The sequence below is a fragment of the Astatotilapia calliptera genome, chromosome 11 (assembly GCF_900246225.1).
Source record: "Astatotilapia calliptera chromosome 11, fAstCal1.2, whole genome shotgun sequence".
In the NCBI taxonomy this organism is placed as follows: Eukaryota; Metazoa; Chordata; class Actinopteri; order Cichliformes; family Cichlidae; genus Astatotilapia; species Astatotilapia calliptera.
Window position 1 is genome coordinate 15,447,268 of NC_039312.1, and position 25,081 is coordinate 15,472,348.

The following is a 25,081-nucleotide window of genomic DNA, read 5'->3' on the forward strand; positions in this document are numbered from 1 at the left end:
ACTCATCTTAATCTTATTACTCCTCACAAAAACCTTGGTATCTTCAGATCTGCCACCTCCACCTCGGCCTCCTGCCTGTTCGTCAAAGCAGCTCTCTGCAATTTCTCTTCAGATCTTGATGGTTCACCACACTTCGATAACAATTGGAACACCAGACGCTGGATGTGAGAGGTTGAAATAACACATGTTCCACCTGTCTCTCCCCAAGGAGGCTCTAATCATTGGCACCTAATCAGGACCTGATTCTAACATTATCAGTCTGACAGTGTTGGTAATATTGGGATACACTTCCTCTCTTTCATGCTTCTGATTTGTTCTTATTGATTTATTTCTTAAAAAATATTTGACAGTGGCTAGCGTAGTGGCTTACACATTTGCCTAATTAGCGAAAGATCCCAAGTTTGTTTCTGTGAAGGGACACAGTTCCCTTTGGGGTTTTGTCAGGAAGGGAATGTTGTGTGGAAATCTCCTTTACTGACAAATCTGTTGTCAGTAAAGGAGCAGTTGAATATAGTTATATTTTATAATGACATCTAATATGTAACAACACAACTTCTTATCTTTTAGTCTTCAAATGGTTTGTGTTTGCTTGTCCAAATATGTCAAACAGGTTATCTGCAGGTTAAATATATCACGTGTAGTAAGGTCCATATTTTTGAGACATTTTGCTTCTGGACACCAATACAGTGGATTTAAATCAAACAGTCAAGATGTGACTGAAGCTTTAATTGTACTGTATTAAATGTTTAGGAATTACTCACATTTGTGCATGTAGAGCCAGTAGAGACTCAAAGGTTATTGGACAATTAACTGATACATGTTTCATGATTAGGCCTGTTCCCTTCTTATTCCATGGCAACTTAAGCTGACAAAAGATCGGAAGTTGATTCCAGTAGTTCGATGTCCATTTCGTAACTGTTCACTAGAACTCTCAATATGAAGTTATGAAGAAATGTCAGTGCAAGTTAAGGGAGCCATCCTGAGACTGGAATATCAAAATAAACCTCTCAGAGAGATAGCAAAACTTATGTAGTAGCTAAAACAACAATTTGGTAAACAGTCTTCATAAAAAAGAAGAAAAAAAAAAACGACCCGACTCAGCAATACCAAAAGGCCTGAAAGACAACTAAAGTGTAAAATAAGTGAGATATTCCCATGATTAAGATAAACACCTTCACAACACCCAACCTAGTCAAGAACACTGTCAAGGAGGCAGCAGTATCATTGTTCAAGTCTACAATCAAGATATACCTTAATGAATGGTAATACAGAGAATTTACAACAAAGTGCAAACTACTGGTTACACTCAAGAACATAAAGAAAGGCCAGATTAGACTTCGTCAGAAAACCTCTAATAAACTGTTCTGACAAATAGGCTTGAGGAAGAGAAACCAAGATTAACTTGTGTCAGAATGATGGGAAGAGGAAAGTATAGAGGAGGAGAGAAACAGTTTTGTGATCCAAAGCATACCACACCATCTGTCAAACATGCCCATACCATATATATGGTTACTGAAGGCAAAACTCAAGGCTTTCTTTCTGTCTTTCTTTCTTTTCTGACCATCTTTTACATTTTTCCACTATGAATTGTTAACAAAGGAAACCCTGATTACTTTCCTAGTTTCAAATGCTGTATAGAAAATTTATTGTACCAAATCATAAATTCAGTTTACTATTACCATTTGTATTCTGTGCTTGAATAGAGTTTAGGATGCCATAATGAGGCTTTTCCACCCTGCCAAGTAACATGCTTGTTACTTGGCAGGGTGGAATGCTCGTATTTGAGATATTTAATACTGGCACACTTTAATGAACATTGGCAGCTCGAATTCAAAAATACTTGCAAAAACATTGTACTTGAAAAGTTCACATCGGCCAAAGAGTGCATTCTCTTTCTTTATTTCTTTATTCTTTATGTACATAAACACACAGCTGCGATGTTGATCCACCGTATCACGGCTTTTTTATCTCCGTTGTACATTTTCTATCATTTGTCAGAGCGGAAGCTAAGCGGATGATAATACACAAGAACAGACAAGAAAGACTGAGAGCACTGCAGCAGGACGTGAGCCAGCACATTCTTCTGCAAACACAGCCACCAATTCCCATCACACACACACACACACACACACACACACACACAAGCTCATTTTAATATCTTAGTGAGGACATCTCATTGACATAATGCTTTCACTAGCCGCTTACCCAAACGCTAACCATCAAAAGTGAATTCCTAACCCCCAGCCTAATCCTAAACCTAACGTAATTGTAACCCTAACACTAAAACCACATTTTGAGCCTCAAAACTTGTGAGAATGGGCATTTTGTCCCCATAAGTGACCATTGGTCCCCACTAGTAGTAGCATGCCAGTTTTCTGTCCTCACAAAGATGTCTAAACATGCACACACACACAGACACACAGTCATCAGTGGTTTACTGTTGTAAAGCTTACAGTGATCTATTCAAACACAGTAAAACACCTGCAAAAGACACATAGATATTTAATATACCTATGATCAAAAGTATTACTAAACTGTACTACTAAAAATGTTTGTAATTCTGTCTCCCTCTCTCTCTCCCCTATTCACATACATATATACTGGAATTACTAAAATGTGTAATATCTATCTATCTATCTATCTATCTATCTATCTATCTATCTATATACATACATACATACATACATACATACACATATATATATATATATATATATATATATATATATATATATATATATATATATATATATATATATATATATATATATATATATATATATATGTATGTACGTACGTACGTACGTATATATATATATATATATATATATATATATATATATATATATATATATATATATATATATATATATATATATATATATATATATATGTATGTATGTACGTATGTGTGTATATATATATATATATATATATATATATATATATATATATATATATATATATATATATTAAAGCTACAGGTGGGTGACAGGTAGGAATACGGCCTGGAAGTCCCGAGGTCAAAATGGGAGACGGCCCTTAGGGTGGTGGAGAATGACCGAGCTAAGATCCTGTAGGACTTCCAGATACAGACGGACAAAATGGTGGTGGCTAACCAACCGGACACAGTGGTGGTAGACAAACAGAAGAAGACGGCCGTAGTGATCGATGTAGCAACATCAGAAAGAAGGAACACGAGAAGCTTGAGAAATACCAAGGGCTCAGAGAAGAGCTCGAGAAAATGTGGAGGGTGAAGGTAACTGTGGTAATCGGAGTACTAGGTGCAATGACTCCCAAACTAGGCAAGTGGCTCCAGAAGATCCCGGGAACAACATCGGAGATCTGTCCACAAGAGTGCAGTCCTAGGAACAGCTAAGATACTGCGCAGGACCCTCAAACTCCCAGGCCTCTGGTAGAGGACCCGAGCCAGTATGTGGCTATTTCACACCATTAAATAACCATTAAATATTTATTATCCTTATTTTTGTTTCTGCTGTTTTTATGCCTGAGCTTTTAAACTAGTTGTGGGTTCTTGTTTTTGTGCTTTTTTGGGTTTTCTTTTTCTTATAACAGATGTTTCCTGCTTGGTTTCTTTATGTTGCTATTATCAGGTTTTAGTTTCGGAATCTAGTTCCTGTTTGTGGTTTTGTTTATATGTAATTCCTTGAGTTTCAATCTCTGTGTTAAGTGTTCCTGTTTAATTTTGGTCATCTTTTGTGTTTTGTGTTTAATTTAACTTCTGTTGTCTCATCAGCTCTGATTGTAGCTGTGTTGCCTTTGGTTTCCACTCTACCCCGAGTGGTTGTATTTAACCCCTCTGTTTGCATCTATTCTTTGTTGTGCTGTATTGTTGTTGTCCCTGTGTGCTGTCTGCCAGCTGATGGATCTTGTTGACTTTTTGGAATTTGCTATCAGCCTAAATAAAGGTTTGCTTTTTGTTTACATCCATCTACATGTACAGCCTGCTTTTGGGTCATCACTTCTGCAAAACATGACAATAGATAATTAAACTTAAAAACTGTGGCTCAGTAAAGTATCAGCACAATAATGTTTTCTTTTGGCATGTCTCTTTCTGTCTTCTTTCTCATTTTGCTAAACATTAGACTCAATCATTCGATTGCTGCATTTCACTTCAGTGCGGCATACTCATTTTTTATGTACTCTCTAAGGACCTGTAACTGAGAAACCCTTCTTAGTATCAAGGTAAAATTTGGCAGACTTTTTTGAATTCATTACACCAAACTTAGCTGATTCAGATAGACTCAGGCACTCACTCATGTTTCGTGGAATAATAAGAATGTATTTTGAAAAAATTGAATACATACTACTTTACCCACTCGGACTTTATTTTTGTGATATCTGCACAAATCCAGCATTGTATTTTCAAGCCAAAATCCTGCAAACACACACAAAATTGTTTTTTTTGCTAAATACGAATGCTGCAGCTGTTAAATTAACTAACATTTTGCATTAGCTACTTTTCCCATTACCCATTTTTACAGGTAAAAATGTCTCAAAAGACAATGAAGAAGTTCAAAAAAGGAATAAATAAACATGTAAAGGCTTAATGCCACTTTTACCACATTTTCAGCTGATATCCATCCACTGATGTCTGCAGAATGAACATTACCTTGGGCCAGATAACCCACCATGATTGGTCTCACTAGCTTAGGCTACATTAGTTTTGCCTCATAACAAGGAAACAAAGCCAGGAGTCTCATTCCTTCTTGTCTTCTTTCTCTTCTCACCCTCTGGGTTTGTGTGCATATGAGCATTAAAACAGAAGCTGCACCTATGCTGCACCTATGCAGCTTCTGTTTTAGCCAATGAAAATCCAGGTTAAAGCTCAATCATGCAAAAAAGAAATCATATGTGAACATGGTCCAGAAACCATTATCTCTGGGCCAGAAAACTGTCCTGTGGTCAGACAAATCAAAATCTGAAATTCTTTTTGTAAAACACGAACACTGCATCCTCTGGACTAAAGAGGAAAGGGAGCATCTGGTTTGTTATCAGCGCTCAGTTTAAAAGCCTTCATCTCTGATGGTATGGGGGTACATCAGTGCCTATGGAATTGGCAGCTTGCACATCTGGACAGCCTGGATCAGTGCAGGTTATGCATTCCCAACCAGATGACATCTTTTTTCGTCGAAGGCCTTGCATATTTAAGCAAAAAAACAAAACAAACACCCCCCCATCCCCCCACTCACACACAGTGCATCTATTACAACAGCATGGCTGCATAGTACAAAAGCTGAGCGTTGAACTGACCCGCCTGCAGTTGAGATCTTTAAGCAACTGAGAACATTTAGATCATCATGAAATGAAAAATATGCCAAAGGAGAGCCAGGACTGCTGAGCAGGGAGAATCTGATACCAGACAAGAATGGAACAACAAGAGGGGATGCTAATGTTAAACATGGCCCTGTCCCAATTTTATTGAGATGTGTCATTGCCCAGCAATTTCAAACTGACATATGAATGATTTATATTTTTCTTAAAATGCTACATTCTTTAAATTAAAACAATATGTTGTGTTTTGAATGAAAAATTGGTGTATGAGAGCTGCAAGTCATTGCATTCTAGTGTATTTATTTATATTTCACACCATGTGCCAACTTTTCTGAAATTGAGCCTGATGAAGCCAAGTGGCTATTGAAAGCCAAACTAAGAAATACTTTAACTGCAGTTGTTTATTTATGTTTTACGGCCTTTTTATAGTTTTATTTGAAAGGGTACAGCGAAGAACGACAGGAAAGCAGAGGGGGAGAGAGAGGGGAGAAGCAAAGAGCCATGGGTCGAATTCAAACCCGGGCCGGCCGCTCTCAACAATGGTCGCCTGCTAATCCCAGTGAGCTAAACCAGTGCCCGCCTTCAGTTGTTTATTTAGTAATGGGTATTTCATGGCAGAGGGACTTGAACCAAAGTTTTCTGTGAAAATCACAGAAATTCAGCAAAAACTAATAACTCAGCACAGTGAAAAACAAAGCATTAGTCAGGGAACAGTATTAGTCAAACTTGCCATTGGTAGTGCCATGGTCCAGTCTTGTCACAGGAATTCGTTTGTCTCTGTAATGACAGTGCTGTCTCTGCACCCAGTGAACCTGGAAAGCACACAACAAAAAGAATCAGAGCTCACCTGTAAACTGGAACTATTAGTTTGTAATCTTCTCACTGATAAATGAAGGTAACTCTGAGTATTTTCATGTCTGTGTTCTCCACTTTTCTTATACAGGCATTTCAATTTATTTCACTCTTAGTGGGTGTATTGCGGGGGAATCTGAAGCAGTAAATGTCAAGTTTGAAGTGGTTTGAATATTTGAGCTAGTTCAACTTCTTTTTTGGCAAATTTCCTGCCTCTGGGAAACACTGCAGTGAAACACACAAATAACGTACCTGCAAACACCTAATGTGTATCTACATGTCGCCAACTGCTTGTTCACAGGAAATCATTGGAAGTCCAGACATTTGGAATAAAATGATACAGAAGAAGATGCTGTGGCCTGATTTAAACTCCATGAATGGAAGCATATTTTAAATGGGCACTTTACTACTTCTTTACACTGATTTGGAAATATGAAGAAAAAAAAATCACTTCACCTTAACAAATCACCTTTGGCTCATCCCAAAGACACTCATGCACTACAGCTCTATTAATCATCTGTCTCAATTTCGCTTTCGCAATTTAACTTTTTTTCTTGTTGTAGTTTTACGAGGATAAAAGCAAGACAGTGAGAGGCACCGAACAAATAAAATATTTTGTCCTATTCTGCTTCACACTACTTTGAAATAGAGGGGGGAAATCCATAGCACGGGGAGAGCTGGGCATCTTTATGGAGGAGAGTAAAAGGTTTCCTCTTCATTAGTTCAAAGAGTACTCGCTTACTCTCTCCTTTGCCGTTCCATTGTCCTGGGTTAAAAGCAACAAAAACACCCCCGCCTCACCTACACCTCTGTCCTCCACAACACGCATGTGCACGCATTCACGCGCACGCACGATTTCTTTCATAGGCCGCTGCTCGCAGCTTTGATCTGATAAGAGGCTGGTCCTTGTGAAGGTGGGTGAAGTAAATCAAACAGCAGATCACAGACACGCATACGCACACGCACATATCACTGTCAGGCCACTATTGTCCTCTTACACTTAAATCAGAGTGGAAGAGGTTGAAAATAAATACTACTGAGAGGCGGCGGCAGTCTTTTATGTTCCTAAAAGCCTGCTTGGTTTATTCCCTCTTCACCATCTTCAATTATACTCAATTAACAAAAGCTAGGAGCTGGTCTAACCTTCCCAAAGAAGACAGCTGTTAAAGCTAAGAACTCGTCATACGTGATGTGAAACAGAGGAGAACTCAGGCAGAGAGAAGATGTGATGTGCACAAATCTGCAAATGTAATCAAATGGGTGTTTATTTTAGGTGCAGCGTATTGATTTATGCTAATTTAAGATGATTTAAAGCATAATAAGCTAAGTGTAACAAACACTTGGATTTGTTAGCACATTTAGGCAATTCCTATTTAGCAAGAAAAACATTGTTTCTAATTTATGTGTGAGCTATACTATTGCTTTGTTTTGTTTGTTATGAATACAAAAACATGTACCAAATTCAGAGTGCAGCTCCAAACTAGCATTTTACTTAGGATATACTGTGTAGCACAACAGTGCACTTGGTACATATGTATTCCTCTGGATAATCAGAATAACAGAACTGATAGTTCACCTTTCATGCGCATTCATTCAGGACATTCACATAAATGTCATCATGCTAATGCAAAACGGACACGAGCAGTTTCCCAATACAGCATGAGCCAGCCACTGGGGTCCACTGAGACTTTATCGTTGGCATGCAATGGACAGCATCAGTGAGCAAAAGCTTGCAGCTGCCTTTCACTGAGTTTTTATTTGCACGTTGCAAAGCACTTCTAAAAAACATAGTTATCTCTGCAAAGGAGTTTATGTTTCTGGTAGCATTTGCATGTGTGTCGTCATTTTGTCTCTGTAGTTTTTAACAGGTTTTGAGTGAATTCTGCTGAAACGTTGTAGCGGTTTAGAGTGGGGTCGTGTTAACAATCCATTCAAAGTTTGCTTACGTCAACTTAACGATTTATTGTGTGAAAATTGACACAAATCCTTAGGAACTATCATTCTTAGTGTGGTACATATTGTCAACACATAGAAAGTACTGTATAAAGATTTAAAATATTATGTCACATTTGACCTCTGATTAACAAACTGATCTGAAGGTCAAAGTAACAGCGCTATTTAAAACTATGTATCTTATTGCCATTATTTGTAATGACAGTTTGTACTGTCATATAGGGAATGAACTATGACATACGGGGAATCTAAATTTCACCTCTAAGCTCTACTTCAAGGTCAAACTTTCAGAAAATGGTATGTGTGGTTTAAAAATATCACATTATAGTTTGCATCCAAATATCATGTCACATTTGACCTCTGACCTCAACTTTACATTTGACTTTTGTCTTATTTCAAACTAACACCAAAATGTGTTATTTTGATTGCACTACAAACTTCTTAAAGTGCATTCAAAAAGAACAATGTAAACTAAAAGAATATGTACAGAATACAATACTATTATTATTAAAAGTAAATACTGTAGAGTGAGCTGCCATGGTGGAGGTTTGCACTCTCTGAGTTCTTCTTGTTTTATTATATTTCTGTTTTAACTTATATTCCACTATATACAATATGATTGTGGGCTTTTAAATACACTGGTTAAAGAAAGTGTTAACAGGAATATTTTCAGATGCATCTCAAACGTCAGGTCAAATTAAACTGGGAGTAGTATTGGTAGGCTATTGAAGATATAACCATTTTCAGCTGGCTAAGCAGTTAAACACCAGAGCGGTGTGTGGCAATAGTTCCCAGAAACTTTTAGAGAAAAGTATTTCCAAAGTCACTCTATTTACGTTGGTTTCCAAAAGTGAAACCAATGACAACGGGATGGATGAAAAATTTCCGTGGAGGCGCATAAACTCGCTGGCAAATAGTGAGTGTGTGCACGCATGTGTGAGGGTGTGTGCGTGTATGTCCCAATAGCCTTGTTAAACCCCTTCAGCCTCTCCTCTCGGGGAGCAGCCAGGACATGGTGATCAATACACATGATAGGGAGCTAATCGCTCTCTGTCAAACCAAGCCCTGCCATCTACTAATGGCACACGCTCACTTGGGAATGCGCGTGTGTGTGTGTGTGTGTGTGTGTGTGTGTGTGTGTGTGTGTGTGTGTGTGTGTGTGTGTGTGTTTTCAGGCCTTAATGGCAGATTGAGACTCTTCAGGGAGTGTTGCTCAAGGTTAGGCTCAGGGGACGAGGGGCAATTGACCATACTGTCTGTGACACTGACCCCTCTACTGTCAGCACATTCATCATCCAACTGTGATGCATGGGCAGCACACACACACAAACACACACACACACACACACAACAAAATGCACACAATTTCCAAAAACACATGCCACATATACCTGAACTGAAAAATGACATCGTAAGTTTGTGCAACATCAATTATCAAAGCTGCTGACACTTTGCCCTTCACAATAAAAGCATCACTAAATAGAAAAAGAGATATACAAAAGGAACATGGTATGAGATCAATGGAAAATAAAAATAAAGAAAAAACTGAAAAACAAGTTTGGAAAACTCATTTTTAAACAGTGAGTGGGGTAAAAGAGACACAGAGAGAGAGCAGTGGAGTACTTGCTTGATTGAACAGCTGAGATAGAACTGACAGAGGCACAATGTGAATGTGTGGAAGAGGAGGGGAAGAAAGACAGCGAGATGGAAGGAGTAAAACTGCATGAATGTGTGTTTAAAGACATCCCATGAAGAGTGTGAGTGTGCGTGTGAGAGTGTGTGTGTGTGCGCGCACGTGTGTGTTTGTTTGTGTGCAAAAATGGCTCTATAGAACTGAAATGAATGAACAAGGAAGGTGCTGACGAAACGCAGAAAGAAAACTGTGGGTGTTAGAGAGAGAGAGTGAGTGTGTGTGTCTGTGCAATACTCCCATGTCTCTATATGAATGAGTGGATGCGGTGGATGGCAGGCAGCTGCAGCAGTGTGATAGCCGAGCCGAGCTGCACAGATATCAGCGCTGACATTTTGGGCTTCACTACCCACCCACGGCCCCACGGGAAACTGATGGCAATAGCAGCAACAGTGGCCGCATCACCCCACCGTCGCTGCCTCCGCTGCAGCCCCAACCCCTCCCTGAGCTTGTCAATCTCAAAGCTTTGCTTCCTGACGCACCGTCGGCCTTAGCCTGGCTCTGGTTGGACCCATTATGCCACACAGCAGTGAGCACACCGCATGAACTACCGTCACCAGACCCCGCAATGCACTGCTGATTCCTATCTAGTCCTCAACCCTCCCACCACACTCACCAAGTCTGCCTCTTCATTCAATCTCATCTCTAGCTGCCAGACTGATAGTCCTGACCGCAGAGAGAAAAACGACAGAGAAGAGGGGTTTTTTTTCTGTGTGTGTGTGTGTGTTACTGTTGCAGAGAAGGCGAACAAGGAAAGATGGGGAGCTCTACAGTAGCACACAGTAAAGGGAGGGAGGGCAAAACTGCTGAAAGAGAGGAAATAGATAACAGCGTGATACACTCTGGCCCCTCCTCTAGGCTTCTTTTAGGGCACCTCTTGGCCTCCTCTCCTCTACCTCATTCCTCCCTCCTTCCTCCTCCCCCACCAACCCCTGGGCCCTCTGGTGTGTTGCTCACTCCATTGTGTCAACCTTCAGAAGTGCTCAGTTTGAGTGGCAGGCCGTCACAGATCAGTTCCCTGCTAAAGCGGCCCGGCAGGCCAGGGTGACGGGCCAGGAAGGGATCTAAGTGGGGTTTATCAGCGCTTCTTAACGCCTCTCCGGCTGCCTGACACAAAAGAGAGGGGTATTAAACATCTAAAGCAAACCAAAAAGCGTGAAAGCTCCTTATAGGGCCGCGGGATTGCGGATGTGACTGGAGTCTTAAAAAAAATAGCAGAAAAAAAAGAGAGGAAAAAAAAAGAAAAATAAGGAGAAGGGGAAAAAACACACACACAAACGTCTCAACAGTGAGAAAGTATTGAGGGAAAATTCAAATGTTTTTCCTGTCCTTTGTGGATAGAAGAGTGGGTTGGAAAGAGGGAGGGAGAGGGAGAGAGAAATCCTCACATTTGAAACAGACATTATACTGCTTGCAAAGCTGAACACAAATATGCAAGTTAGCTAATGTAAATCAGGTAATGGTAACCCAAACAACAAAAATGATAAGATAAGCCCAAACGGCATTAGAGTGGTGGTTGGGGTGAGGCTCTTAACTTCATATTCTGTCTTTTAGACAAGTTATCTTTACAGCCTTTTTGATGCCGCTTGGAAAATAATATGGAGCACAAATGAGGCAAAAAACAAACAAACTTAGATTTAACTTAGCATTAAACAAAGCTTCCAAACTTCTGTTAAAGCTCCTAAATCAGTGTGAATACATTACAGATTAAGATTTTATTTTGCGAGCTAACAATTATTCTGGCCTTGTAGATTACAAATGTCGTATAGTCTATCGTCACAAAATAAAATCACAGTAGTGAACAGATAGGTAAACTACTGGTAAAATTAATTAACAACATTCATGATCAAATTAATGACAAATGGATTACACTTAGTAGCTTTAGTTGCAGCGACCACTGACCCCATCTATAAAACAGTTTCCTAGATTTATAGTTATTCTCAGAACTAAGAATTGAAGCCCCAACCACGCGTTAGCCGCTAAATGTGGTTGGGGCTTAGCAGCTAGCACTCTGTCAAATGTCAGTAAATGGTGTCTTTCACTCCCACTGGTGTTGAATCAATAAGTTCATCAGAGTTAAGAGTTGTTTACTGCCCACACAAAGTGATTTGCTCCACATGCATCACTTTGGTGTTGACGTTTGGTTGCTAGTGGACATTCCCGGTTGCACAATGTCCACTAGCATAATGCCTACTGTATCTAACACCCACGATATGTCAAAGAGCAGAATCATTCACTCCCAATGGTCGTGGCTTCAACTACTTGCTTAAAATATGAGCTTCAAATATCAAATATAAGTTCAATTAAGGAACCAATTCACACAATTATCTAATTCATTGATAATTCTAAGTATAAACAAAACATTTCCAACAATTTCATATAAAGTTTTATGAATGTGAATTTCTGCTTAAGTCATACTTAAGAACATAAAAGTTGATCATTTTAATAGTAATATCTGTATTGCTCAATGGATATATCTAATATGGTTTTTATTTTAAATGCATCAAAACAGTTTGCACATAGAAGAAGTGAGAAGCAGGATGTACCTGAAAGCACTCTCACTCTTATTCCATCTCTATTCTACAGACATAGCAATGTAGTAAAGTTATGCTTTATGCAATTAAAATTCTAGGACTTTAGTTTAGGCACAATATCAAGAATTAACAAAGATTACTATAGATTTCTATAATATAATTAACACGTTCATCAGACAGAGTGTAACTTTTTAAAAGCAACATATAAGTAGGGATGGGTACCGGTATCCGGCACCGGTTCTGACATAAACGGTAGCAACCAGACCGAAAAGCAGAATTTTGTTAAAAGCCGAGAAATGCACCGTATTTGATAGCTTGCTGCGAGACTTCACACCGTCCACATCTACTGCGTGTGTGGTGCCCGTTATCGGACCCGGAGTTAGCAACATCCCCCAAGAACCCGAAGACGAGAGTCCTGGCCCCTAGCCCTGCCAGTGTAGCAGAAATGATGACGGATGATGATGATGGCAGCAGCAGCCGTTCTTCTCTGCATGAGTAGCTTAATGTTGTACGTGTGTAATTTACGTTGAGTAGGCTAACCACGCTATTAAATGAATGCATGTAAGGTGAACTAGCAAACACCGTCGTAGTTACATGCGGCTGTCTTCTTGTTTGATGGCAGATACTCCCTTCACCCTGGCCAAAAAGGCTAAAATGACCAAAGAAAAGTGGAAAACAGCTAAACATGAGAGGTTTTTGGACAAAGTTTGTGTTTTTTCCATTGTTTAAGCACTGCTTCCAGCCAAGAGTGATACCAGATATGCCCTATAGCTGCAGAAAAGGCACACATTGTTATCTTTTTACAAAAAAAACAGCTAAACATGAGAGGTTTTTGGACAAAGTTTGTGTTCTCCATTCTTTAAGCACCGGTTCGAGCACCGTTTAAGCACCGGCACCGTTTCAAAAGTACCAGTTTGGTACTGGTATCGGATAAAACCTAAACGATACCCATCCCTACATATAAGGCTAAACTTGCACTGACAAAAATATTTTTCGATTTGCTGTCACATTTTAAACACTACAACAACTATCACATTTATTAGCACATTTTCACTTTTATACGTTTTTAAGGATTTAACACACTGCAAATTTTAGAGGTCGTTCAATAACTCGATATTCAATCACAAGAAGATCGAGCATCATTTGACAACAACTGGACAATGCATGCTCTATCTTAATTTAGCTGTGGCTGTTTAGAATATATTTCATTTTTTATGCAAAAATAAGACTACCTATTGGTGAGCTTACACTAGTTAGGTAAGCATCACTAAAAGTTTAGATGTTTTGCTAGCTGCAAGGTAAAGCCTATATTTGACTTTATTTTTTCTAAAAGCTGACCTTGGCCTTTCATCATTATAGCATCCTCACTATAATAAATATCTTTTAGCGCCCTGCTTATTTTTTTCAGTTTATATAAGAAAAACTTCACACTTGTTCTGCCGGTAATGTCTTTTCTCCTTGACTTCTGTCTGCAGCTTGCAGCTGTCGTCTCAAGTGTTGCATCAATAAGGTGCCTGTACAGCTCAGATTAATGAGACAGATATTAAAACAGATTTCTTTTTAAAAAGAAGATTCAAACCAGGTCATCACAAGACTGGAACATGCTGTGAACAGTGCCTTTCTGTATCTGTGTATTAAGTGTGTAGTACACCAGCAGGAACCAATGTGTGTGTCAAAAGATGGCAGGGGGTTAGTATCTGAGACATTTGGTAAAAGGTCAGTATAGAGTTTGGTCAGAAACATGTCTGTGCGTTTGAGAATGAAACCACAAGAGGTACAATAGTTAGGACAGTTCGGAAGAGAGTCGTTGAGGGGAAACGGGGTTTCAAATAAACTACGTACACATACACACTCAGAGAGACAGAAGAGAAACCATGTGTGTATGTGTCTGTGTTTTTGCTTCGTTAACAGCATTTTTACATGTGCTTTATTTGCCAGATGTGCATATATGGTCTTTCTCCATGTGTCTCTAAACCCTCACATTGGTATGTTTTTCCACAGCTTTGCTAATGATGCCATTAGCATTGAGATTAATACCACAGCTGATTGCTGCCTTGCTGACAGAGGGCTGCATCAGCTGGGATTACACAGTGGCAAAACCTCCTCCTCCTCTGAGATGCCACTGTGGCCTCCATTCAATGTGACTGTGTGTGTGTGTCAATGCAGCAAACAATAGACTGAGGCTTCTATGAGCTGCAGCAGCTGCGGCAGATCGTGCTAATTTATTAAAGATGTTTCTTATTCTTCTGTCAAGAAGATTTAAATAGTTCCCTTTCATTTATTTTCTTTATAAAGGACTCCTCAATAGTTTGCAACAGTTATGATATACAGACAGGTATAAATGATATTTTATGTTGCGTCTTATTTTGTTTGCCGTGGTTTTACAGCATTATTAATCAATACGCCAAGTTACACTGCACAGCTGTTATTACAATATAGTTACAACTATTTCTAAAAGGTAAAACAGCCCTCGGTTTAATTCCACCTCCTGACAGGAGTAGATCTATCTCGTGAAAACACAGCCTCGTTATGCTTTTGCTACACAACGATGCACCAGTGATTTCACCTTTCATTTCAAAATGCAGGTGCTTTGCAGAGTAACACAAACACCTCAGTGAGTAGCACTCTACCACATCACTGCAAATGGGATCTCAGCAACAGTAGGGCTTTTTTACCTGTAAATACTATTCTACTGTAAATACTATTCTAACTGTGAAGGGCAGATTAAGCCGCACGAAGCTAATTTTAACTCCGTCGCAACCTTGCAGTCTACTAAACTTTATATGATGCAGTAACTGGTGGGTTCTGCTATCAAACCCACCTGCTATGCAATCCAAAGGAAAAAAAACAGCAGACGTGTTTGTAAAGATGGAATCCTGGTCAGAGGTGGGCGGACGAACTATTGCTAAGGCTCTGGCAGGAGGCCAGCTGCTTCAGCTAACACACTCTAATTGTGTTTGACAACACATAACCCAACATAAGCATGTCTTCCATAAACCCACAACAATATTAACTGTATTCAGCTAAAAAAAAGAAAGCAAATAAAGTGCATTATATAAGTTGGGAAGCAAAGAAGTTTCAAGGGTTTTCAGAGGGTTCAAGTAAGCTGCAATAGCAGCATTTTTTTTACTTGCTACAAAACTAAACGATAAGATTTCTTTAAATGAAACAAAATTCCAAAATAAAATGACTGTAATGGAAAAAAAATGAAGGCAGCTGGCAGGGAGAAGCAGCGTCTAAATACGCAATTGTTCATCATCCCAAAACATTATTTGTGCAATCCATTAAATGTAAGACTCATTACGAAACGTGAGACATTTAAGGGTGGGAATTTATTTTCACCTAAAGTTACGATAGTAGAAAAGTAATTAAAGTTACAGTTTAATGAAATCATGAACCATACATGGAGTCACTGGAGATTGTGCATAAATTACTTCAATTAATCACACGCACACTGATTCAGATGATAACTCTGAATCGGAAAGTTTGGAATTCCTTTCTCTCCTTTGCTTTCAGGCTGTTTGTGTGTCTGTGTGTGTTCGGGTGGGAGGGTGGTTTGTAGTTGTGGGGTAGATGCACACACACACACACACACACACACACACACACACACACACACACACACACGCACGCACACACACACACATCTTTCTATGTGAGTATTTTTATTGTTTTGTGTATTTTGTGTGTATGTGTGTGAGAGAGAGAGATTGAAGGGGCAATGTGTTGGAGAAAGGCCAGAGGTCCGGTGCACCCTGGAGAATGGACAGGGGCGAAGCCACATCTCCGACCCTTCCTCTCCCTGCTGTCATGGGATGTCTCCCTGAATGACGGTTTCCATGGCCACGGAAGCCTAGTGAGGAGGTTGAATTGTGAGCTCCGAGGGTAAAGCGGAGCAGCTTGCTGAAGGTGGCAAGGGAGGAAGGAGGAGGGGATGGGTGCACAAAGTGATATTGGGTGGAACAGGCACACAAGCAACAAGAGCAAGGTAAACAACTTTTATCCATTGCTCAACACGGGCCTGCTTCAGTCTTTTTTTCCTTTCTTTTTTGCCAATCATTTTGCTAATCAACAGTGGAGCATGATTAAAACAGCAATGGCAGCTTAAATGAACTTCCATTTGCATACACTCGCTGGGTACAATCAGAACTGATGCCAGAGTGTAAATTCACTGTGCTAAATGCATCAAAGAGTCTCGTCCAAGTGGCTGGATGCTCTCAACAGCTGTAGTTGTGAATGCATTTCTCAGAGTGTTGCAGGAACAGGCAAAGAAATGAAAGATAAAAGTAAACAGAGTGGCTTCTTTTTCTTTTGGGAACACACAGCTCCTTCCTCTGTCAGTGTCCTCACTTTTCAGTCCATCAAGTGTTTTTTTTTTCCTTTTCTTTTAGTTCATTTATTCATTTATTTATGGGGGGGTGGGTGGGGGGATACTTACCCTTGCTGCTGCTGCAAGTCTGTCTTCAAAGGTGGCTCTGTCAGGGCGCCCCCTGGTGTCCCTCAGTGTGTACAGACCGTTCAGGCTGCCAACCTGTGAGCATGGAAAGACAATTTCACATTCAGCTTATACAATCCCAAACTTTTAAGGCGCAAAGTGTTGCAGGGTGCAAGTTATGATATAACATTTGATCATGTGGCTGCATTTTATTTAAGAATGCAAAAACAAAGATGCATTTGGAAAAATCACTCAAGCGCTTTCTTCAGCGCAGAGAAACCAATGCAGGTACAGAGCGAGGGTCAAAGCACACAACGCATTCAGCCTTAATCACCCATCTGACCCTTTTGCACAACATGATTTCAGCGTATCCCCTCCGGCCATCTGTCTTGTGTGGGTTTTTCTGCGAAGGGTGGCCCAAAATCAAATAGCACACAGTTTATCTAACCTTATCCTGGGCTTTTCATTTCCAAGCCTTATAAACTCAATCGTATTGACCGCCTGGGAGAGTTAGAACTAACTAAGTGAAATCTACTCGGCAGCAATTGTGTGCAAGGCACACGTTGTGTGAGTGTGTATGTATGTGTGTGCGGGGCTTGCTGATTCTATCTTCCTTCACTTTCATTCTCTCTATTCTCTGTCCCTGAGGTGCATCAGGGCTGAGACTGCCGAGTAAATTGTCCCAAATTGAGTTCCTTCTTGCCGGCAGATACAGGCCACATCCCGACCGTTTAGAGCGAGACGGGGAGGGAGAGAGAGAGAGAGAGAGAGAGAAAACAATCACAGCGCACATCACTCGCTTGAAAAATTTCTCTCTAATTTCTCTTCTTGCCTTTCTCTCCTATGCGCCCTCCCCGTCTCTTCTTCTTTTCCCCTCCTCTGCTGATTTCCCTGCTGCCTCTCTTTCTTCTCTGACTGCATTATTCTTATGCTTCTCCCTCTTTATATCACTCCCTGTGTGTCTTCTCTTGTCTTTGTCTGCTGCGATAGGTGTACATCAGTCTTTCCTTGCTCAGCGTGGCTTTTTCCTTCCCTTTGATGATTCAGTCCTCTCCTGCTTGTTCTCCTTCCTCTATTTTTTATTACCCTTTCTCCCTCGATCCCCGTTACCCTCCTTCATCTCTAACAATTTTTTTCCTCCCTCTCTGTGCTCTTTTCTCGCCTCAGTTTCAGTCTCTCCTTTTGCTCTCTCATCCCTCTCGCCACGGCTGGCCCCGTACCCGGTGACATAGTACCCATCAGTGCGCACTTCCTGCGTGGAGGAGCCTGGCTCCGACAATAATCACACACTAAGTTTATAACGCTTGCAGCCCAGCTGAGCTGAGCTGAATTGAGCACACGCGACTCCCCTGACGCCAGTACAGTCCATTTAACTTGGCAGGGGGCTGAAGGCTGGCTGCGGTGGGAATGAAGCATGAGGCAGAGATGGGGATGCCAGTGTGTTTTTGGGATGAGGGAACTTTGGGGGCTGGTGGGCTGGTGATGGAACAGTAACTGGTGATAGATATGGAAATGTAATGAGGGAGGACAGCTGAAGCTGAAACAGTTGCTGGAGGGGAAGAAGAGGGTGTGAGGTTTTGGACATTTGGGTTTAGGAAGAAAGTTGGGTGGTTTTTTTTTGGTGTTTTTTTAAAATATGCGCAAGTAACTCTCTCTGCATAGACTGATACTTCTTCCTTACTTTCCCTGCTCACTTTCAGCAAAATCCCGTCTGTCCCTTTGTGCAGCTTTACAGAGAAAAAGGAGGAACATTTTCAAGCATCACACAACACAGTCTCACAGAAGTTTGTGGAATACTCATGAAACTGAAAACTTCTTTTTTGGTTAGGCTTGAGACAAGATCATGGATTGGGTAAAATACAACTCCTACCACTATTTTTCCTTTTTAACTTATTTTTTCCGGTTGCCTGGGTCACACATTCCCACTGAGGACTCTCCGAGATGTATGTGGCACCCACATGAAATACACTTCCTGATGAACCCTAGTTTCATTGTTGTGCTGATTGCAACGAAAACAGAATAAAATAAAAATCAAGTCCATTTACATAAACCAATAAACTGCTTTTCCATGACTACTTCATATTTTTTATCTATTTCTATAACCACGATCTCCAGCAAATAACTAACTAACCCTGATGTTGGACCTCATTTAGTGGGGCAACAGCAGTATGTAGTCCACAAAGTCCACAAACAGCATCAAATTTCACTTTATGGTTTGTGATCTTCACAAAAGAAAAAAAGAAAAAACATAGAGTATATATCACCTATATATCTGGGCTTCCTTGTCATATTTCAGCATATTACACTAGACATAAAATGCAAGCCATTGGAGCTAAATATTTCCTTGTGACACAGGTGCATATACCCTTTAAAACAGCAGACTAAGCCTCATAAACACACAAAGACACTTGCTGCTTCAGTGAGTTACTGATGTATCACAAAATGTCAACTCTGGATATGAATCGTGTGCACACATCGCGCACACAGACAAGCTACAGCTGTACAAGAAAATTAGTGAGCAATTTCAAACCAACCAAAACAAACGCACACTTTTTCTGCCCTGCCAGAGCAAGTTCACAGCAAAACAATATGAGGCCAATCAGGGGACCGTTGGTATGGCTCTCCCTATGCTAATGAAGGCACTTTAAAAAGGTAATCTAATTCACCAGCAGCAATTAAGGCTGGGAGCGCCTTGTCACTATCAATTATTCGCTCCTTCACTCATGTTCTCCAGTGCGGACGCTGAGCCTGCCTGACACACTGCACTGTCGGACAAATCAACCCCATCAGCCAGCAGTCACTGAGAACACTAATCATGAGAGTGTTCAAAGGCACACAAACACACGCCCAGACACACAAAGAGACATGTGATACTGTAGGCTTGAATCGGTGCACAGTGAACTAAGTGAGCTTGGGATGAATTTGGATGTTCTTGCTGACTGGACGCTGGTACCAACAGACTGATCCGTTCCTCTTTGGATCCTCTATGATCCTTTCGTTCTTTTGGGGACTTCTTTGTGAGTGAGCCATTTCCTTTGCTGCACTGCCGCACCAGATCTTAGGGTTCCCCCCACCTATCGAATCCACTTTAACCCCTCACTGTTTGCAAACTCGCTGGTTCCCATATACATAAAGGTTGAAACCCCCTCCACTACCACACACCCTATAGCGAGTTTAAAGTACTACATCACCAGCATATATGAAATCATCTTCATTGCTAAGCTTTTATTATTCTGGTGTGCACAGCTGACTGGCTGCTCCTCTATTAGCAGCTGTTCTTCGCAGCTAGGAGTGAAAGCAGAAGTAAGACTTTACATTGGTAACTTCCTTTAGTCCCTGAGATACGCCTGCTTAGTTTAATTATTCTTTCAAATGGGACTTTCACAGAGTCCAGCTGTACAGCAATCACTTCCTTTTTCATCGCACATAGAGAATGAAAACCCTACCAGTGTGCTTTCTTTTTTTTCAGTCTCTCCACATAAGACAGAGAGAAGACAACCGCAGGATCGAATAGTTCGTTCAGCTGCAGCACAAAACACCAACTTTAGTTTCGGTTGCAGGCACGCTTTGAGACTACAGGGAAACGGGTACCAACTAAAAGGTAAGTTGTGAGAAAATGTTTCTTTAGTGTAGTTTTAAGATTCCTGTTCTCACACTGGGATGTCTTTTTTCATAGATGGCACACGACAAAGCCTTGTTTTGTTTGACTTTGGTGTTGTCTGTGGTCTTGACCTCACCTCCGAAAACCCTCGACTCAATACAACAACTCCAGGACAGCGGGTTTGGTCAGCCGCCTCCTCGCCATGGCCTTAAGCTGCTGGTGTGGTACGTTCAGAACTGCTTGGACAACAACATGAGGGCTCTGTGTGATCCCTACCGGGGAGAATATGGGTTTCACTTGTTTCAGAACAAAGGGCCAGTTCTTCCTGTGATAAAAGACAGACAGCAGTGGAGCTATTACACCATTGGAAACCTCCACTATCCTGGCGCAGAGAAGCTGCCGTATGAAGTCAGAAGATACTACAACCGCAGCAATCCTAAAAGTAACATGGACAGAGTTTTGGTGAAATATAACAAGAACAACAAACGAATCGACGAGCTTTATGCATCCGCGCATTATGAGCCAAAAGAGACGTACAGGATTGGGCCCAATCTTCTTGCATCTCTTCGAAAGAAAATCGCCTTCGTTAGCACAGACGTGTAGGAGACCTCTGATCCTAAATCAGTACAGTATGTAACAGCTTTGAGAATTTTGTGAATCTAAAAAATACAGGTGAAGTCGCAATCTTTGCTTTTATGCTAGTTTCTTTGAAATAAAGTAGCCACAAGTTTTCACTTTGAGGCTTCAGTGTAAACTATCAGCTTTTGTGTAACCTGCATCTTATGCCTGCTTGTAGGGAAAAAAAGTAATCAATAAAATGTGTTACAAATGTGGCTCCCAAAGTGGTTTTCCTACTTTTTTACATAGCATGCCCTACTTCAGACAACCAAAAACATTCATTCAACTTAGTGTCCATCCACATTTTTTCTTCTTGTAGTGTTATTAGCAGGTCTAAAAGGGTGTGGAATCACTGTCAAAGCCTCACTACATTCTTCATTTCCAGTTAATACTTGTACAGGTGCTGTTATTGTGTATATATTTATTTATATTTCTTCATACATTCTTATATAGTTCTATATTGTGTATTTTGTTGTACAGTTATTTTATTTTCAACTTTAATTTATATATTTTATCTTATTCTTTCCCAGTTAAATTTACCCTTCATTCTAATTTGTGTTGTACAGTTATTTCATTTTTAACCTTAATTTATATTTTATTCCTTCCTAGTTAAACTTACCCTTTTAAATTTTTCATATTTATGTCCTATCTTATTCATAGCCTTTTCCTTTTTTTGTTTTCTTTAGGTCACGAGCAGTTGTCCAAGCATTACACTACATATCGTACTGTGTATGACTGTGTACGTGACAAATAAAAATAAAATTTGAAATTTGAACCGGGCAAATGGCACTGGCATGGGTAAAAAAAACAACTGACTCAACAAGTTTATCCTCACTAATTCGATTGTATTTTGTTTCTTTTATGTTGCACTGTCAGTTTAGATAATAAAATACTAAACTCTCAGTCAGATTTTAACATCTTTTGAAAGAAACTAAAATCTAGCTGTGTAGAAAAAAAGATTCAAACGTTTCACATTTTGACAATCATGCTGTAGGATGCCTATCAACTGGAGCATGTTTCAGAAAAAATAAGACATGCCTTCAAGAACGTGTGAACTAGTGAAAAATATATATGTATTTAGTATCTTTTTGGTGGGAGGTAGTTAAGAGTGCCTGCTGACGTAAATGTGTTAAACAGCTGATGAAAATTGGGGGTTGAAAATTCCTTTATTATATGATTAGAAAGGCAGTGATCCATGATCAGACAAACCTGTTTAAATTCACTGAGGTTTTTCTAAAGCATTATGCTAAGATTGAATCTGACACATGGATGCACAGCACCCTGACCTATCGCCCTCTTCCCAGACTGAGAGCAGCTTTAACTAGTCCTTCAGACTGTAGACAGAGGTATAAGTTGACAGACAGCACTATTCACCAGGCTCTTCTCAGGGTCTCTATTGCTTAACTGAATCTCCCCAATCCATGACCTTATTACAAAGTACTGATAGAGAGGGTATATGCATGACAGTGTTGCTGCTGTATAAAGCCTGTAAAGAAAAAATCTGAACTTAACTATGTTGCCACTGCAAATAAAGATCCTGGGTAGAGACAGATGTTCATGATAAATTACTATTAATTTAATGCTATATCTCAAAAGTCCATTTTATCCAAGACTGTCCTGTGAAAATGTCTTTTTAAATTCATATTTACATATAAACATATCGCCATCGACAAACTGATAAACTTTGAATCTCATTTGTAATTTGTACATATGTAGGATCTTTACTTTACAATATGAAGCACCTTCAGGCGTCTGTTGTGATTTGGCGCTATATAAATAAAACTGAATTGAACTGCATTAAAGAAAAGCATGCTGTTGCACCTCTTGCAAAAAAAGAATAAGAAACCACAGCCCTGATGAATGGGGACAAGTAAATGAATATTTTCCCACATGAGGTAAAATGTGCAGAAAACCTCAGATAACATAATATATAAAAACCAAGGAGACCACACCTATGATTTTTCAAGAACCGCAAATCAATTCATATCAAGCACATTTGAATTTTTATTTAAGTTCATGTGTCATATGAACTGTAGCATTATCTGACACACCTCCTCCTGTTGACCTAAAGGCTCTGGATCTGTGGCTCTCTATTCGCTGTGTACCTTTTGTACCAGAAAATCATAGAAGGTGTGTATGCAATACACTCATTGTATATATTTAATACAAGTTGCATAATTATTGCAATACTGAAAACTGTAGATACCACGTTGGCCTACTTTATGACCCTGCAAAAAGTTCTCCACCACTAAAGTCTCAGAGTATAGTCCTGTCAGTCAGTCTGATCATCATCATAATCCGATTTGCCATCACTGGAATTGATCGTCACATTTTTGTGATGTCACAGCGTAGCAACTCAGGGAAAAAATGCACATGGGAAAAGTTTTCAGTCACTTTTACAGTCATTTGTGCCATAAAGCCAAACTCTGCTGTTCAGTTTGTGGTTAACACTCTGTTTGCCATTAAAAACCAGGATTTTTTCCTAAACTCAATCATAACTGCAAGCTGAAAGCTGACAATTACAAGAGCACGCACAAGTCCAATAATAATAATAATAATAATAATAATAATAATAATAATAACTGTTTTCACATGGGACACAAAGCCTTGTTTGAGAAAGTCCTGTGCTTGATCCTTTCATCCAGCACAGCCTCATCATTATGCAGACTTTAATACGATCTTGTGTGAACAGCATTAACTTGGCGATATCAGTGATTACTGGAAAAAACAAAAAGATCTGGAATACTGACAAAAACATTAACATAAAGTATTGGGCATTGTTTAGAGTTCCCAAGGTAATCTGACCTGCATGGTGAAAATATAAACACCATAAAGAACGCATAGCTGCACGGCAAATTGCTACTACTAAAAAAATACTCAATAAACTCAAAATTGCATGTCTTGTATATCAAACAATTGCGATAAAGAGCAAAAATCTACAACTTTTCCTTGGATCAGGATGCTGCGCCTGAGAAGAACAAGTGACAGGAGGCTCTAAGGATTACATTTCGGACATAATATATTTTGAACCAACAACAAAAGTCTTTTGCAATTATGCAAGTTGGGAGTCAAACAAGAAGAAGAATAGATTATTCAAGTAACTAAATGAATCATAATTGTCCCGGCTTTTTGTTTTGCTTTATTTTTTCTCATGAAAAACTGCAGTTCAGTTGGATATATAAACCTCCTGTACTTTATTACTTCTGTCACTTGACCATATATATATATATATATATATATATATATATATATATATATATATAATATATATATATATATATATATATATATATATATATATATATATATATATATATATATAATATATATATATATATATATATATATATATATATATACACACACACATATATATACACATACACATACATATATATATATATATATATAAAAAAACACCCAGCACGCCCCTGCGGGCGGTTTATCCTTCAAGCTCGGGTCCTCTACCAGAGGCCTGGGAGCTTGAGGGTCCTGCGCAGTATCTTAGCTGTTCCCAGGACTGCGCTCTTCTGGACAGAGATCTCCGATGTTGTTCCCGGGATCTGCTGGAGCCACTCACCTAGCTTGGGAGTCACCGCACCTAGTGCTCCGATTACCACGGGGACCACCGTTACCTTCACCCTCCACATCCTCTCGAGCTCTTCTCTGAGCCCTTGGTATTTCTCCAGCTTCTCGTGTTCCTTCTTCCTGATATTGCTGTCATTCGGAACCGCTACATCGATCACTACGGCCGTCTTCTTCTGTTTGTCTACCACCACTATGTCCGGTTGGTTAGCCACCACCATTTTGTCCGTCTGTATCTGGAAGTCCCACAGGATCTTAGCTCGGTCATTCTCCACCACCCTTGGGGGCATCTCCCATTTTGACCTCGGGACTTCCAGGTTATACTCGGCACAGATGTTCCTGTACACTATGCCGGCCACTTGGTTATGGCGTTCCATGTATGCCTTGCCTGCTAGCATCTTGCACCCTGCTGTTATGTGCTGGATTGTCTCTGGGGCATCTTTACACAGCCTGCACCTGGGGTCTTGCCTGGTGTGATAGACCCCAGCCTCTATGGATCTTGTACTCAGAGCTTGTTC

General features: G+C 39.9%; 1 protein-coding gene across 4 annotated transcripts in view; it reads right to left on the reverse strand.

Annotated features, from left to right (window-relative positions):
- LOC113031917 (PC3-like endoprotease variant B) overlaps positions 1–25,081 on the reverse strand; it is a 213,781-nt gene that overhangs the window by 174,178 nt on the left and 14,522 nt on the right. For 3 of the 4 annotated variants that reach the window (XM_026184447.1, XM_026184448.1, XM_026184449.1), the window contains exons 3-4: positions 16,763–16,855; positions 6,026–6,107 (exon numbers count right to left, since the gene is read on the reverse strand). In XM_026184447.1, the coding sequence (XP_026040232.1) occupies positions 6,026–6,107; positions 16,763–16,855 (175 nt within the window). Of the gene's footprint in view, positions 1–6,025; positions 6,108–16,762; positions 16,856–25,081 lie in introns of those variants that run through there. The other variant, XM_026184450.1, reaches the window with a different exon arrangement.